This window comes from Diadema antillarum, unplaced genomic scaffold (assembly GCF_040938485.1).
Source record: "Diadema antillarum isolate AM-2024a unplaced genomic scaffold, OU_Dant_1.0 scf00000033, whole genome shotgun sequence".
Lineage (NCBI taxonomy): Eukaryota > Metazoa > Echinodermata > Echinoidea > Diadematoida > Diadematidae > Diadema > Diadema antillarum.
In genome coordinates this window covers 2,032,539-2,051,053 of record NW_027270922.1, presented here as the reverse complement: position 1 = coordinate 2,051,053, position 18,515 = coordinate 2,032,539, and the positions used below count along the sequence as shown (strand labels likewise).

The 18,515-nt window shown below is 39.1% G+C and overlaps 1 protein-coding gene across 1 annotated transcript; it reads left to right on the top strand.

The window, feature by feature from the left end:
* Window positions 1-1,705: 1,705 nt before the first annotated feature.
* LOC139742844 (zinc finger CCCH-type with G patch domain-containing protein-like) lies at window positions 1,706-12,463 on the top strand. The gene is made up of 13 exons (XM_071653362.1): window positions 1,706-1,753; window positions 2,531-2,633; window positions 3,321-3,478; window positions 4,098-4,409; window positions 5,245-5,345; window positions 5,902-5,964; window positions 6,463-6,623; window positions 7,226-7,502; window positions 8,019-8,083; window positions 8,818-9,006; window positions 9,813-9,925; window positions 11,038-11,117; window positions 12,325-12,463. Exons 1-13 carry the CDS (start codon window positions 1,706-1,708, stop codon window positions 12,461-12,463), a joined length of 1,809 nt encoding a protein of 602 aa, XP_071509463.1.
* Window positions 12,464-18,515: the final 6,052 nt, after the last annotated feature.

Here is an 18,515-nt window from a genome sequence, read left to right as displayed (position 1 = left end):
CTTCTTGATGACCTCTTTCCCAACCTCACTGACCAAGACTGCCTCGTTGACCAAGACTGCATCGTTGCCATAGCGACTGTATTTGACGCAAGACGTGCCCGGTTTGTCGGTTTCATCCTTGCCACGAGATGGAGGCGCCGTCCTGCGCGAGTACTCCTCCTTGAACCTCCTCTGCTGATCTTTGAAGATCACCACCGAGGTGTCCTGGTAGCGCTCCCGAATAAACTGCCGCGACTCCGTATCAACGGCTCGCCTACCGAGAAATCGATGCGCCACGTTTCCTGCTGGTTCCCCAAACCGACACAGCTGTAAAGGATAGCGTACCTGTCCCTGTCCACTGGCATGTGTATGGGCCTCAGGGCTCTCCTCGGTGACAGTTGCACCTCACTTACATCCTCCACATGAATCGGCTTTCTTCATCACAAGCACTGCCTTTTCACGAAGCTGGAATGTTGTTTTGTCCAATTTTCATTGAAAAAGAGAAAGAAAAATCACATGGTAAAAAACCTTCACCAAGGATAAACCTCCTGAGCTAAAATTTGATCACACACAAAAGCATAATGTGTATTGTAACAGGTTTATCAGTTTAGCTAAAATCAAGATCAGCCATAATTCCCTTACTACTACTAACGTTAGACTGCACTGTCTAGACTACTTAAAATAAATTTACAGCCCTTTTTAATCAAAGTACTGGTATACTAGATCTAATACAATCACAATAAGGCGCCCGCCATAAATTACCTTTGATTTGAATAGGCTTTATGCAGTGGCGGATCCAGACGACAGAGGGGGGTGCACTGGGTGCACGCCCCCTCTTTATTGGTTAAAACAAAAGAAATAAAAAGAAAAACGTGGGTTGCGTGCACCCCTTTAATTTTGCAAAGGCGCCTCCCCTTTATGCAATTCCTGGGTCCGCCCCTGTTATGGTAATACTAATATAATAGGCATACATTATAAACATACACAATTTCCAATGTTTTAATGATTTTCATTACGTATCGTGGGCCTGGCCACACTGCAGAAAATACATGTACCGGTACACCAGCCAAGCGGGCCTATGCTAATAATGGCATGCATGCCATGCATACATGGCCATGGGTCGGCCATTTCATTCGAGATCGATCGAGATGTGATGAGACGAATGAGATTAAAATTTACGTGTATCGACAAAAGTTCGGATAGCTTAGAATAGATTCTGTACTCACCTGCTTACATAGGTCACAGGTTTGCCCACACAGGTTTACTGATAAATATATGAGACCGATGTCTACTGGCGGTTAGTTCCACTTGTTGCCATCATACAGTAGCTTGTTCTTGCTGTTTCTTTCATCTCTCAACCCCGTGTACATTAATGTACAACTGTACGTTTGTACTGTAGACAACACGTACCTCGGAAAATGACTTGCTAGACAGACACTACACGTACATGCACGCTGCTGCATGCGCTGGGCTATGCAAGGGTCACTGCACTGCATGCTACAACGCTGCAGCGGGGTGCGGTAGAAGATCCGCCTCGAACGTGCAGTTGTGAAGCTAGCAGTGCTCGCTTGCGCTGGAGCTGAAGCTAGATCACCGCCGCGCCGCTCCCTGGCCCTACCGCCATCTGCCAGGCCGCCCGGCCCCGCAGCTGCAGCTGCCCATCTTCCAGCCGGCCGGCCGCGTACGCAGCCCGTCACCTCATCGCAGGGAGCTCACTGAAGATAAGATGGATGAGGCAACTTTAGAGGCAACAATTGCCGCTTATAAGCAACAGGTTGGTTCTTTCATAATCCTATCCTTCTTGACAATTTTGTCTTGAGTGAATGTTGGCAAATATCGTCACGCTTCAGTGAAATTAGTACTTCCAAGTGTCAAGTATATCATCAGAGTAATGTAATTAGACTCTTGACTAGTGTTGGGTGTTTCAGTCCCATACGTTGTTTATTTTGCATGTTCAGTTTAGATTGAACAGCAGCGTGAAAGGCAGACAAAATACTGTCAGTATTATAAACGCAAGCGGCCCATTAATTCTACACCACATCTCCTGCTATGCTACATGTAGAAATTAACCTGTCTGAAGGTTTTTGTGCACAGTCAAACCAAAGAAGATGAAGAAGAAAAGGCAAGGAAAAGAAGGAGAAAAGGAAAAAAAGAAGAAAGAAAGAAAGAAGAAGATATTAATTTTTAATCTTGTCCAAAATATTGTTTACTGTATTAGCATTTTTTTCCTGTTTTCTTGTTCCTAATTTTTCTGTGTTTTCCTCCTTGCGTGTTTTCTTGTATTCATCTCTCACTATTCACCTACCCTATATCCCATCCCTTATGTTAATCTTGTGAGTTGTGGCATTTCGTCTTCCTCCACATGTTTTTGTTTGTTTTTTTCTATCCTAACACCTTTTTCTGTACACAGCTTTTTTATCCTCATTTTTGTTTTTGGTTTTCCTCTGTCTCATTCTTCTTCTCAATGGCTCTTAATTCACCTGTACCACCACTGCCCTCAAAATAAACATCTCAAATACCCGGTACGGTACCTCTTTTTATGTCATAACAGCTCCAGCAGGTGGAAGCAATCTGCCAGAATGCCAGCGGCGAGGAGGCAGCTAACCTTACACAGCTTCAAAATGACCTGAGAGAAGTCATTGAGCTCACTCAAGGTACACAAACAGGGCTATGCAAATTGCATATTGAGGGAATTTGTTTATAAATGTCATTAAGATAGTGATATTGCTCCCAGTATTCAGTATTTAAGGTTGTTTCAAAAGTGTATTCAAGTGTTATGCACATCTTGACAACATATTCACCTGAGAACAAGAGATTGTCTGACCTTACCCTTCCTAACAACAACACAATTTATTCAATTTGGTTCTGACTTGGGTCATAACAAGAGCTCCACGAAAGCATCAAAGTACTTGCAGGTATTAAATTGCTCATAATTTCCATCACCTGCAAAAAATAGTAATATTATGATATATGATTATTCATAATCAGAGTACAAAGCTCCCTAATTATGAAACAAGATTATGATGTCTTGTAACAGCTGTAAAATCACCATTCTCCCAGAATATACTTGTATATCATCCATCATCACCTACATTGTAGGATGATTTGATCCTCTTGCTTGTAAAGTAATGGAAATGATATCTGTGTGAAACATTTATATGTGTTACAAATTATTATTAGCAAAATACCAAAATGTTGACATTTCTGTGGAAAACTCAGTTGATTTAGATTGCAATGAACATGTCAGTATATTATTGGCATTGCTTTTACAAGTGGAAGAGTAGAAGTGTGCAAGATCAAATGATTGACATACTCTGTACTATGTATTGTTTTTTCCACAGGGAGTTTGCTGTCTCTGAAGAAGAGCAAACTGCTGAGCTATGTTGATGACATCACAACCAAACCTGCTACAACAACAAAGAGCCATACCTGTAAAGGCAGAGAGAATGAAGACCCACCACTCAGTAATAGTATGGATGAAGAATTTGCAGCATTTCAGGTGATTCAGACTTTGCATATTTTCAATTTCCCTTTATTAGAAAGTTTGGTCAATGTTAACATGACAGTGAGACAATTTACTAATACACTGCACACATTTTCATCACTGTTACTCAGTGAATTGTTAAATCAGATGTACAAATATACCACTAATTGTTCAATATGTACAAATGTTTACTTATACACATGTATGCATGTTGTGGCTCACACATTTACTCTACACTGTGTATGCTCCTTTGTTATTTATTTCTTCTATAGTTAACTTTTAGATTCCAACTAAAGTAAGATATTCTACCGAGAAAACTCTTTAACTTTATTGGAGATTGCCTAGATTAAAAAAAAAAATAACAGTAACAATTTGTTCAGCTGTCCATAAAACCAAGGCTGATGAGGTGAAACCACAATAAATCCAATACTGAATATTAAATTTCATGTACTTGCTGCTGTATCTTTCCTAAAATGAAAAATGAGCAATGAAAATGTGATACCATGATAATTACTTTTTGCATACAGTCTTTTTCATTCCTTTTTTTCATTCATTCTATCTCATAACTGGTGCAAAATTAATCATCATGCTGTAGAGTTAACATGACATGTGACCATTGATTCATTTTTCACAGGCTGCAATAGCAGACGAGGGTAGCTCATCACCTGCATCTCCAGTTCACGCAGAGTGCAATCCAAATGCTGTGCATCGATGGGAGAAGAGCGACTACAAGCGAGAGAATGAGGAGACACTGGACAATGACAGCGACGATGATGATGATGATGATGATGATAAGGAGGAGGAGGATGAAGAAGAGGAGGACAGACGCCTGAGTGACATTGCAGGCACCAAGTGTAGCATTGTTTATCGGCACGAGTGGGGAGCCCAGCAGAGGCACAATGCCATCGTGCTATCTGTGGAGCCTTCCCAAGCTAAAGATGATGAGGTACGTTTATAGGGGCCAGAAGAGACAGATTGTATCCTCTGATCTGTGGCTGAAAAATCTTCATTCTTGGCTTGTGCTACTTTTTTTTTATTTTTGTTTTTGGTAAGGATATAATCACATCATAGGGACTTTCCATTGACCCCTAAATATAATGTATGTCCATCTGACTTGTCTGGACCTTGGCATGTTCTTTATAAACAGAGCTGGGGACTGCTTCGCTTTTGAATAAAATAATGGTATTTAGTTTGTTTAATCTTTATTCATCTGTAAAACTCATTGTATTCTGAATGATTTTTTGTTTGTTTGTGTCATGCAATTTGAGTTCGCAGGCATAAAGTATGAAATTTCCTGTTTTATGGGGTATTTTTTAAATTACTGATAAGATACCTGGTATTGTATTTGCCTTCAGAATGTGTTTTGGGGTAGGTGTTTTTGTATAGACGAGTATGTTTTCTGGTTTACAGATGTTGGCATCCCTTATTTGTTCTATCCATGTTCAAACAGATGAGTTGAAAATATGTTTCAGTATCATCCATGCTTTGCAAGGCATGTATACAGTCAGACTTACTGGCAAGAATACACAAAGGAAGTATGAATCAAGGCCATAGACTATGCAAGTATGGATAACATAAGTGGGCACAACACATTCAACGTATGCCCACATACATCAAATAATGAACACATGTGCATGTACAAGATATGGGTATTTTGCACTTGTAGTCCATGGGCTAAATTTAAATCCTGGATTTGGTGTAAGTTACCATTTCAGATTAGGCCCGAGAGTTTTTAAATCGATGCTCATTGATCTTTCTGTTTTGTTTTCTCTGTCAACCAGGTTCGGGTGCGTGTGTTGTTCTGCAATCCCACCAACACTGCCATGAAACCATGTCCCTTCTTCTTCAAAGGAGAATGTCGATTCTCAGAGGAGGACTGCAGGTAACTGTTTACGGCGACACATATCAAATTCCCCCACCCCCCACGCCAGAAAGAAGAAGAAGATTACTCTGATCAAAATATGTCTCTATATTCCTGTGTCTAATATCACTATTCATAAGGATTTTCCCATCGCCTGTTTATCATAGAATATGTACGGAAGTTACAATGAAAACAATGATTGCAGCTACTGTGGCGAAAGGAACAATCATTAAGGTTGTGACCATTTTAGGGTGAAGACTTTTCTTGGACATTCTGAGGCACAAGGCAGTAGACATTCGTACAGAATTTTTTCAAAGAATTTTATCTTTGCACACCTCATGAGTAGACAGTCAAACGGGGTCAATTGTGTCCATATTCTTTCATTTATCAAGTTCATTGTTTTCAGATTTAGCTTGTATGTGTCGTTTTCTCTCAAATTGTGAGTCTGTGTTTGCATTGTCTTCTGTGAGTGCAATATTTTCCAGGTTGTGTGTCAGCAACAATAAGTAGAGGACTAGAGTTGGAAATGAGATTTTAGTGGTAATAAGTTTGTTTGCGCATTTCAACTTTCATACAGGTTTTCCCACGGTTTCAGTGTGAAGGTGACAGACCTGAAGCCATTCCAGGAAGTTGATCTGAGGTAAGCTGGCTGACTGCTGAATTCTTCAGTGCATCTGTTCTTATAAAGTTGGTTAACCCACTGAAGCTGAAATCTATTCCATAAATTACCTCAGGTGTTATTATACCCCACCCACACATAGTGTGTATGGGGGAATATAGGAATCATATTGTTGTTTTTTCAAAGGAAGGTTCAAAGAAGTCTGTGGGGGTCAATACTAGTGTACATCCCATACGATGTCTTCCTGATATTGCGTCAGTTTTCCTGCTGGTTCTTCACATTAATATGTGGGCTTTTAGCAGTGTTCATTTCCACTTTTTTCTTCTTCTTTTTTCCTTTTTGAGACATGAGGAAAATGCAGAGATGGCTTAATAGAGGATTTCTGTCATCTGGGAGTATAAGTTTTCAAAAATTAGAATTCATCTAATCCTTTCCTTCACTTTCACTCGTTCTCTCTTTCTGTGTTGTTATCTGCCCATCTCCTTTTCTTTCTGTGCATTGTTTGCTAAACAACGACAGCTGCCTGTCAATCGAAGCAAGGTGTCTGGCTAAGTATACTGATGACATCTGGTACCCAGCTGAGGTGATTGACATAGACACTGAGGCAGAGCGGATCACAGTGTGTTTTGAGTCCTATGGTGACAGCAAGACGTTGGGTGTGGAGGATGTGCTACCCCTTGGTAATTTGCATCTCTTTCGTTTGCTGCATTTTTCATTGATGATTCTAAATGTTATGCAATGTAAGAAACTAGCAGAGGTGTGTCCTAAACTGCAAGTATGAGCATCCAAAAGTTAAAAAACAAACAAACACACAAACAAACAGACAAACAAACAAACTTGGTTCATGAAAACAAGAGATTATTAAGTGGACGGGTGAAGGTTGAGGTATGAGTTTTCTTCAATTTGTCTCCCTCCACAAATAAAATTTGTAAGATGACAGGTTCGAGTCCGGTGGTTCCTTTTCCTAACATGTTTGTTGAATTATAGATTATCAGTTGCGATCTTACAAGTTTCATTTGTATAGGGAGACAAATTGAAGAAAACCCCCACCTCAAACTTGATTTCTGTTTTAATAGATATGTAAGTGGTTATCACCAAGAGTACTGTAGTCCTTTCTTTTTTCTTTTTTTTCTTTTTTTTTGGGGGGGGGGGGAGATGGGGTAATCCTAGTTTGCCTCATCATAACCATTTTACATTTACTTGTCGTCATATTTTCCATTGCAGTTTCGACCAATCTTGATTTTCATTGTCAGTGTGTATTCTCTGAACAAAAAAATCATAGGCTCACAAGACAACCAAAGTGATGATGATGAAGGTGAAGATGACGAAGATGCTGATGATATGGACAGCGATTGCAGTGACCACGGCCACCCTTCGACATCGTCTTCTCTGTCATCACTCTCTCGTCTCGGTGCCCAGCGAGAAGGAGAAGAGGAGGAGGAGGAGATGGCAGATGTGCTGTGGGTGCCCACTGGCCCCTCCTGTCGTCTGGGGGAGTGGGAGGCACACACGAGGGGCATCGCCTCCAGGCTCATGGCCAAGATGGGCTACGAGATCGGGTGAGCAATGGCCATGTGGAAAAGTAGCGTAGGTTGCTGGATGTGAAGTGGAGGTTATGCGTTACCGTCCAGTTCTAAGCTTCAACCTCGCTCTAAGATATTAAGAATCCTGGATTCACTATCTTCAGTGCAGCACAATTGACTTTTCTTTTACCAAGTTCACCATGTGTGGTATGTAGTTCCAGTAAAATGTACGTCCTGAATTATGATACCCCGAGTTTTCAGCATGAGCAGACCTCTCAACCATACTGAATTTGGAGGAAAGAATCTGAATTTTGACCATTTCCAGCTCTTGTTTCAACAATAGTTTCATGTTTTTGTTGGGATAATTTTACAGCACACTCCTGTGGGAACTGCTCTTTCTTTGCTACTTTTGAGCTAAATCATCCCTATTTTTCAGTCAGAAAGTTTGGGAGGTCCACATTAATTCCAGAAATATAGTACAAATTATGTAGACCTACATGCTTTGTCAATGTCATCTTTAGTACATTCTCTTTGAATTGATTTGTTGTACAGGAAAGGTCTTGGAAAGAATGGTGAGGGCAGGACTGAGCCTGTAGAAGCAGTCATAGTTCCCGCAGGTAAGTACAACCAAAAAAAAAAAAGTTTGGTCATGATGCTTGGGTATAGCTGAGAGAAATTGTCTGTGCATTCTGCTCAGATTTTGGCAGGAATCATCTCAAGGAGCAGGGAATCCAGGGTTATGTAAACAGTACATGCAGTTCCCAAGGGGGCCTTGGAGCAGGGCTAAAACACTCAGAATTTCAGTCCTCATCTCTCTATCCAGTAGTGTAGCTAAATTGAATTGTGTTTAGATACCACTTTAGGTAAAAAAGCAGTACATATTGTCAGTGCCTGTGAAGAGAAAGTTGCATTTTAGTTTAATGGCACATCCTCAAGTTACACCATAGAGTGGTTGCCTCAAAAGTCCATTCATTCAGTCTTAAACTTCAGATGAGCTGAAGCCCACTTGGGCTCTTATGTCATGCTTTGTTTTGTTATTCTCTCAATTGAAAAAAAAAAAGACTGTTACCATGTTTGTCAGAGAGACCATTAAAAACAAATGATGAAAATTAAACAACAGTCAACCCAGTGCCTCAATATACAATGTAATTGTAATTCCTCATATTGTTGATTACTGGCACACATGTGATGAGCAAGGGGTTAACCCGTTGAGGACGGACTGATTTGGCTATAACACGCACTTCCAATAGACACCTGCCCATGTATTCTTGGGATTTGTCTCCAACGGGTTAAGGTTGCCTTTTGCATCACATTACTCACACCATTATCTGACTTTTGTTTCCCCCCACAGGAAAATCACTAGACACGTGCATGAAGCTGAGAGAAATGAAAAAGCTTGGAATTGTTGGGAAGAAGAAGGCCAAAAAGAAAAGCAAGGGAAAGAAAAAGAAGAAAAAAGGTGCGGGAGGTGCTGGAACCACTGTAAAGAAACCCAGGGATGTCTTTGAGTTCATCAATACACATCTTGGAGCAAAGAAAGGTGGGTCGATGAGACGCGGTTGATCTTTTCACACTCTTGTCTGCAAACAAATATCGTCATTGCAAATAATCGATTTGAACAAATATCATCATATTGTGATTTTTTTTTTCTCGTGTAATCCTTCCAGGTGAGATTTGTGTCAATACACCAAAGCTGTATGTGTACATCTGTGTAATATAATGTCATAATGTGACTGTAATATGATCTCATAATGTGACTGTGTAATATGATCTCATAATGTAACTGATGATGCCTTGTGAGAAAGTGTATGACAACTGCATCTCCTGTTATGTTGTATTCTGATTTCTTTTTCTTTTCTGTTTTCTTTTTCTTTTTCTGTTGTTATTGCCATAGTATGTTAAAATGATCTTCTCCCACTGATAGTGCATTTAAGAAAAGCATTGTGAGCCATGTTGTATGCTTGTAAGTGTGCACTTCTACAAAATGATGTCACAGGGTAAAAGCAATTCTTTTTATTCTTTTTTTTTAGTAATAAAGCCCTTGGTATTAGCAATCTTTAGGGGATATCCTTGATGAGCTCTCATTCCTGTCGTACTTAAAATTTCAAAATATTTTAAATGTCATCATCATTTGCCATTATCTCTTCTTTTTTTTAGAGGGAGTGCATAAACATGAGCAACGCATACTCAGCCTTAAAAAAAAAAACCAGACAGTTTCCCTCGTAAGTTTATATGACCACTGCAAATATTTGAAGACTGTGTTTATGGTTTCATTTTTCCATCATTTGGTATTTAACAGTGAGGCCACCTTCTTTCTTTCCGTAACACTATTCCTCTCTGTTTTAGTGAAAGTTAACGAGCTCCTGGCGGACAATGCAACTTTGGTCAAGTCACAGAAGAGACCAAGAGAGGAGAGCAAAGGAGAGAGAATAGCAAAGAGTCGGCAAATCAATGTACAGGTGAGTAGGGACAGTCAAACCGTCTGTAGTGACTACCTGTGCAGAAAGACCATTGAACTGGATCTCTCTAGAATTGGTGTGGATATATTTTGATGTTTGTGTGTGACAACCTCTGTCAACAAAAGCTACTCTATAAGCTGTTATTTTAGTGAGGGTTTAATTTTCGCGAATCACAGTTGGACCGTGAATTTAACAACATGCGAAAATGTCATCATGCGCTCGGAGATAATAGTGCACTTATGATGGGCTCTGTGTCAATTCGCGAAAACAATACCTCGCAAAAATGTCCGTGCCATCCTCATTTGCAAAAATATCTTTATGCGAAAATAACAGCGTATACAGTACTTATGCTTCCTATGAGAGATGTTCAACCACAGGTTCAGTGTAAAACTGAGTGAAGAACACTGTAGTATAAAGGCAGGCTTTTCTAGTGGCCTCAAGACACATCAAGACACATATTGGTATATGATTTAAATTGCACATGAGACAGTTTATCTTGGTACTCATGAAAATGAGTTCAACCGGCAATGAAGTGAGTGAAGTTTCTGCTTGGACATATTCAAGTTGCTCCATAAGTGCTTTGTGTTAATTAACTTTTATGTGAAAACTGAACACAAAAGTATTTTGTCATATTCTTAACTCATAACCCATTGAGGACATGCTGATTTTCCTAATACAACATGCATTTCCCATGGACACCGGCCCAAGTATACGCGGGACTCTTCCTCAACAGGTTAATGTCATGCACATGGTACTGTACGAGCTGAAATTTTCATGGTGGTTATATTTTTATCGAATTTCAGGAATCGCCTTCGAACCACGAAAATAACACCACGCGATTAACTAAGTTCAGTTAGACCCTCGTAACCGCGAAATTAACAGCACGCAAAAATATCCTCCAAGTAGCAATTTGCAGAAATATTGGTACGCGAAAATTTCAGCTCGTACAGTATTAGAGCTGGGAGAGGCATTACATATTGGGCCCTTATTTGCCATTTCAGCAAATTTGCATGATTGTTTGTGGTGACATTACAGCACAAACTATGTCATACATATTTCCTTTTGTTTATTCCTATGCTATTTCTTCTGCACTTCTCACTTTTATGGAACAGCTTATGAAGACGCAAGAGGAGGTGAGGGCTACAGAGAAGAGATTGTTACATCTACAACAATCACTTGCAAGGAACAAAGGGTAAGTGCCATTTTCTTCTGCCATTTCATTGACAGCTCTTTACCTCGATTTCAACCGGAATTGTAAGAGGAAAAAAGATATAAGCATCAAAGCAGCAGCAACTAGTTATTCTTAGAAGTTAGTCAAGCACTTTCCACAACACATCAGGTTTTGAAAGTGGATGGAGTATGCTGTGCATTTATTCTTTTTACGTGGATGTGGTTCAGAAGCCAAGAAAATAATATTCTGTAAAGAGAAAATTTACAGGTTTATCACTTGAGTGAGCAGACTTTTGCACAGGTAATATGGTGCACTCCAGTTGTAATGAACACGGTTATAACAAAATTTTTGTTATAACAAAGTAAGAATTGGGCCACAACATTATCTGCTCTGTGCTTTTTATTGTTTATTCATTTGGTTATTACAACATTTTGATATAACCAAAGAAAACTGCAGGTCCTGCAGACTTTGTTAAAACAGGAGTTCACGGTATTAAGTACTACATAAATTACTTAACATTTGTCATCGCCTGGTTTTCTTGGTCTATGACAAGACAGAGAGCTGGATGTCACAAAATTTGATTATTTTTTACAATAAAGCTATTAACATAGGATTTGCGTGATTCTGACATGTTAAGACATGATTACTGCCTGTAATTTCATCCATTCACACTTGATTTTAAACAGTTTCTTTTGTTGAGCAGCAGCAGGTGAAGGGTCTATAGGGTTATGTGAAAATGCCAATAAAATTTTTTACATATATATTACATTACGGTATGTGGACTAGATTTATCATGCCTTGAGACATCCTATTATCACATTAGTTGCTAGGAAAAGCAGATTGCTTGTACAGAGATTCACAACCCTTCACCCGTTGAGGACGGACTGATTTTGCTATAAACACGCATTTCCCATAGAACCTGCGCAAGTATTCTCAAGACTCGTCTTCAGCGCAGGGAATAATTTCCTTTCTCAAAATTGAATAGCAATTGCAGTTGATGGACATATATTTTGAACAAAATGGTGTACAAGTCTACGTATTGAAATTGCTATTAAAGCGAATGACATTTTTTATCGCATACTATACTGCATAGCAAATTACTATACGATACCAGGAAAATTATTCTCTGCAACGAGTTAAGAATCAATATGTGAAAGCAAGACGAATGACTATTTTCACTTTATTTCTCTGGTTTTCCTCGCTATTTAATTCCCTCTGTGTTTGTCAGAGACAAGGCAGCCTGTGCAACAATTCAAGCCAAGATAGCCAAGGCAGAGCAATACCTCATTACTGTCAGGTCTTCAGAGAAGAAACTGGAAAGGCAGAAAGACCATCGGGATGGACACAAAAAGCTGACAATATTCTGATTCCAGTAAATACAGCAGACTTTGTCCATCGCGAGATCATCAGGGACTGCCCAAAGTTTTGAAATGCAGCGGTGGTGGTGCAGTTGTACGTTGTACCTTGAAATGAGATTCATGCCTCCAATGTGCAAGTGGGAGAATGTGTGTTACTGGCGCAGGAATGTTGACACGCTTACATCCGGAACACAAGGCTTGGAGTGAAGTTGGCAATTTCAACTCAAGTTTGAGCGTGGAAGTCAACAAGCCAAAACTTCAACGCCTTTATCTCCAGTGGATGGTTCATTTCTGACTTTAATACAAAGTAATATGGTGTGTGTGAACACTTTTCCTTTCCCCAAGCAATTGGTCTTATTCAAGGAATAGAAGTGCATGTCATCAGATATTCATAGTATCTAGTCACAGTTGATCTGTTGAATATACCAGGTAGACCCCTTTCAAGAAAAGTAGCAGAAATGCAGGAGTGCCCATTATCATATTCTTCCATTATATTTGCACAGAATTTATCATTAGGGTACTTTGTCTGCATACAAACGTTGGCAGCCATGCTATTCTGCATAGCCGTTTTTTGCTTCCAAATGGAACATCACATTGTCCGCAGAATTAGCCCATCCTTATTGGTCCAAAAAGAGAAACTGAACACCAGTCTTTGAGTGACTTGGATACGCACTCTTTCTATGTTTTCCAAGAGATTGTTAGCCACTGTTGCTTCAAGGCATCTATTTCGCTGGCACTCTGGGTGCATAATTGTATGAGAAAGGTATGGCTAGTACAAAAAGTGTGTCTGTATTCCATGGGAAGGACATCTTGTACAGACGGACTGTGGGGATACAGCGCTGCCCTACTTTGGCAAAAGGAAGCAAGTTACATTTTTTATGGATACACTGTATTGACTTTTTTTTATTGATTTGGCATATTTGAGGCATGCTCTATTTAACTGAAAAATCCAAAAGTTACAATTTTGGCCCATTTCTGAGATATTCGGGCGGCAAAAGCAAGTGCACAAATTTGCATGAAAAAAAAAAATGGCAAAAGGAAGCAAGTTACAACCTCATGATCTGATTGTCACTTGCTTCCCTTTGCCAAATCATATATATTTACACACAATCTAAAATACTTTGGCAAAAGGGAGCAAGTAACATCCTTATATGATTGTCACTTGCTTCCTTTTGCCAATTTTTTATGTTTGCTACAAATCTATAATACTTCGGCAAAAGGAAGCAAGTAACATTCTCATGATATGATTGTCACTTGCTTCCTTTTGGCAATTTTTTTTTTGTTTGCTACAAATCTATAATACTTTGGCAAAAGGAAGCAAGTAACATACTCGTGATATATGATTATCACATTTCCTTTTGCCAGATTTTTCATGTTTGCTACAAATCTATAGTACTTTGGCAAAAGGAAGCAAGTTACATAATAATGAGTTTCTATGGGAATATCAAAATTCTTCGAATTGTCATAAATGCATCACCATATGACTTGCATGAATACCGACATTATTTCTCATCACAAACTTCCATGTTGAAGGGCCTACCCAAAAACATATTTTCTTCATTTGTAGCATTTGTACTCGATGTCACTTGCTTCCTTTTGCCAAAGTAGGGCAGCGCAGCACGCGGCATGTATTCCATTACTTCATGCCTGTGATGTACACGTACTTGCACTTGCATTTTAGGTCGTAACAGGGATGCCAAGTTAAAAAAATTTTTATGAGTGAGATTTTCATGACTCGGCATCTTGGCGAGCGAATGTGCGCGCGAGCGAGGGTGTGGGAGGGGTTTTTCCCCCCTGTGGCCTCCTACGGTAGGGAGCTTTTTCAATTTTTAGCTCTTAATGAAGCGATCAGGTGCATACTTAAGTGACTATTTTTTACTTATTTTGAAAGACGAAAGGAAAATATACCTTCAATTGCAACTATCATTTTAATCTTTTGAGCTATGCTCATTATTATAGGCCCAAGTTGCAGACTTCGCCCGATGCGCGAGAAAAATGGGTGCCATGCGTGAGATCGCGAGACGGCCCCTAAATGCTTGAGTCTCACGCAGAATGCGTGAGACTTGGTAGCTCTGTCGTAAATGAATTTAACCTCCTCATGTGACAACATTTTTGGTAAAATCAAAGCTGGCTGTCATTACCGTCATATTGCATCTGTGATGCTATTTATTGCAGTTCATGTCTACGGCATCTTAAAGCACAAGACAATGAATAAATGTCAATAACAATGCTTTTTGGGGTATCAATTTGTATTTTATCATCAAGAGTGTGAGAGTGAGAGTGATGGCAAACTCAGATTACACGAGGCGATTCATAGGATTTTGTCCCCACACTTGGCAATGACTCTCTGTTATGCACAATGTTCTATCAAAGTTGTAAACTCAAAAGACAATGGGACCTTTGATAAAGTTCATTTGTGTAAATGTATGCGTACACATGTATTGGCATTTATACACATACAGTGTACAAATAAAAAAACTATGCATAAAATTAGCACATCAAGATCTCAATAAGTCATCCACTATGACTTGAACACTGTCAAAACCTGGGTAAAAGAAATGAGCTCACACCACATAATTCATGTTCACATCATAAAAATTTTATTAACATCCGCTTTATCACAGCATCTTGCATTGCAATGATTAAGAACTACCTGTAAAGCCACATTTTACTTCACATTTTAGTGCTCCACAGGCACTCTGTGTAATAAACTGGACACAACACATTTCCTCCAGATTTGTACTGGGAGACTGAGTTATCACAGGCATTTTACAAAAAAAAAGAAGGCATTTACCAGGGTACTGGTACACTGTAATTAGTTAACTCTTAATGTGCCAGGCCCAAAACCCCTAACGTGCCAGAGGTTTTTACCTAACGCCAGAACGTTTCGAGACTGGACTGACAATGAAATTTAAAACCGCCATATCTCTGAAACTATTGACTGTTTTGAATTGAGTTCTACACAACATATATCAAGAAATGTTTGCTCTTTCGTGTCATGCAGTCAATTTGCCACAATATCTATCTGAATCTGAAATATTGCAGAAATATTTGATACATCAAAAAAATCATTAGAAATTTTTGTGTAGTACGGAAAAAAAGAGTCAGTCTTGTTTTTTCTTCAATGGAACGCTCCCTTGACTCTGTGAGAATGTTTTAGAGCAACATTTCCTCTTTCAAATGATAACAAAATTGCCTTCTGAATTGTATGATTCCAAAGATACTAGCAGTTTATTTTGTCTTGGCAATTTCTCTTTCTGCATAAGTAATTCATTCCCAAATCTGAGTCCTTTAGTCCCAGATCCTGTATTTGAAACTAAAGTAATTGTCCCGGGCCCTGGAATAGTGTCTTTTGTCCACCTGAGAAGGAAGAACCTGCTAATCCTCCTTTTGTCTACGCGGACTGCGGGCGGGCGTACTCTATTGAAATCGGCAGGCCTTTGTCCACGCGCAATTCCTATGCTAGCGTGGCAATGATTAGTGACGTTCACCAAAACAAAAGGATGAAAGACTTGACCGACGAACGAAAGCTGACCCTCTTTGAGGGACAAAATCAAAGCAGCTTCCCGCAGGACAGCGTCCAAGCGGAACAATGCGAGTGGAACCGCATAGACAATACACGCATAGTCAATAGCATACACACGCGTGGTTTACCTATGAGACTTTTGATCCATACACATCTCGCAGAGGGTGCGCCCGCTGCGGATTTTCCCGATGTGAGAAAAATACATCTAGCTGAAAAATCATGTATTTACTCAAAATTTTCCAATGTAAGCATGCTCATATTTTTAGTGGAAACGATGGCTATGCTAATCAGCTACCAGTACATATCATTGGCAGTTGCTTGGTGTAACACATTACGGTACCACAAGAACTTTAATGATCAATGCTTTTCTCGCTGTTCTTAGTCGCCGATCGGCGACCATGGCACGTCAGGACTAAGGTCGCCGTTCGGCGACCATGGCACGTTAAGAGTTAATGTGCACAATACTGTATAAGCTGTTATTTTTTCGTACAGATATTTGCGCAGAATGAGGAGGTCTCGGGACATCTTCGCGAGATGTTGTTTTCGCGAATGGAAACTTTGGCTATCGTAAGTGTACTGCACTTGTATTACCCTGGCGTATATACCGGCATTTTTGTGTGTTGTTAAATTCACGGTCCAAGAGTGATTCACAAAATTCGTGAAAATTAAACTCTTGCGAAAATAATAGCTTATACAGTATAGTATGCAGTCCGGCAGTACTTAAACAACCTGCTTGTCATCAACCTTTCTCTAGCATAGATGAGCACTGTGGACTTTTCACATCCTATAGCACTTCTAATTTACTTTAAATGGTAAGATATGTAATTTTTGCTGTCCTGTTAAATTAAAAAAGTAATGATACAAAATATTAGGGTCACAGCGAGTTGATATTTAATTGTAAATTCTACAGAAAGTACTTTTCGTGACATACATGTACACTATGAAAACTTGCTATACATGTACATTTGACTGGTCTTTCACTTAGAAAATGTCTGTCTCTATTACATATATTCGAAGTGTTAAAAAGTCATTTGCCTTCTTTTGCATTAATTGCTTTCAGAGACACGATTTGGACATCTACTAGGCCCTATATTGTTAAAATACTGAGAAAAAGATCACTCGCCTAAAACACAAACAAAAGAAACCATGCATTTACAAGCTCCAGCAAATAAAGTTGTGTATGGTGATGAAAACCGATGCTTTACAATATTTCAAAGACATTTTTCCAAAATCAATCTGCCACTGCTTTCTTAGAATGCAAGTCAAATAAATGCAGATGATACAAAACAGAGGCTAATAGCTAAGCAAATCATACAATTGCTAAAGTAAAAACAAAACGGACCTTCTCAAATGGCAGAAATGCTGGTGTCTGTCTTCCATATGTTTAGAAAGGTCATAAATTATCATCACTGCCGTGAGGCAAGCCTTCAAGTCTTGTCACAAGTTTGTAGTACAATTTGTTGTTCAGCACAATGCAGCACACAATTTAAATTCTTTGCACACTGCATCTTGTCACTTTATCAATCACATCGTATACAATGCAGTAGCTGGTTATGGGTTGTTATCTATCATTTTTAAACATACATTGTGTAGCTCTTACCAATAAAGTTTTTTCTACAAGTTTTCCAATGATGACAATATACACCGCATTTTCAAAGAAGCATGTGGGAGCTTAATATGTGATCATAAGAACACTTATGAATTTTTGATGACTTATGAATTACATAAATTGTTTTCAAAACATATGAATACCTATCCCTGAATCATCATCATCATCATCATGAATAATGCTTTGCATCACAGGTATTCAACATTAAAAACAGAAATACTCATGATTATAATAATGATAATGATGACAATATTTAGGTATTATTGTACATGTATTACCTCTGCCAAGTTATCTCTTTGTAGGCATTGGTTTGTCTGTGTGCAAAATAACTCAAGAAGTTGTGAACAGATTTGAATGAAATTTACAGGAAAATTCGTAGTCATAAAGAATTTTTTATGAATTTTGAAGGATTTTCTTATCATTTGGGCAGATTGAGTAAATGAAATTTGGAGTTCAAGCTGCACATATTTGAGGTTTACATGCGCGTAATACGGTGCATGCCCTGCTTGCGGCGCTGCGCAGCATGCAGGAAGCTGATGACATACCAGTAAATACAAGGCTTCTTCACCATTGGGAAATTGGGCAATTTTCAGCATGCATGTATGAGTGGAAATGAGCTGCTTGGCGGAGGTCTGCACTCTCTGAGTGCTTTTCTCATTGTTGTTGTTGTTGATGTTGTTATTATTTCTATTATTACTATATCCATTCACCTTTATGAAAATGAATGATATGCAAAGAGCTTTTATATTTTACCCAGTCTGTAAGCATTTGCAAATATCAAACCTTTGACAAAAATACATGTACTAATGGGCAAACCAGAGATATGCTTTGAGTTTAACTGAATTGAACGCTTTGCGCTGAAATCTTTTCTAGAGGCCGTCAATAAAATGTATGCACATGACATAAAAGATCAATCTACCTGAGGC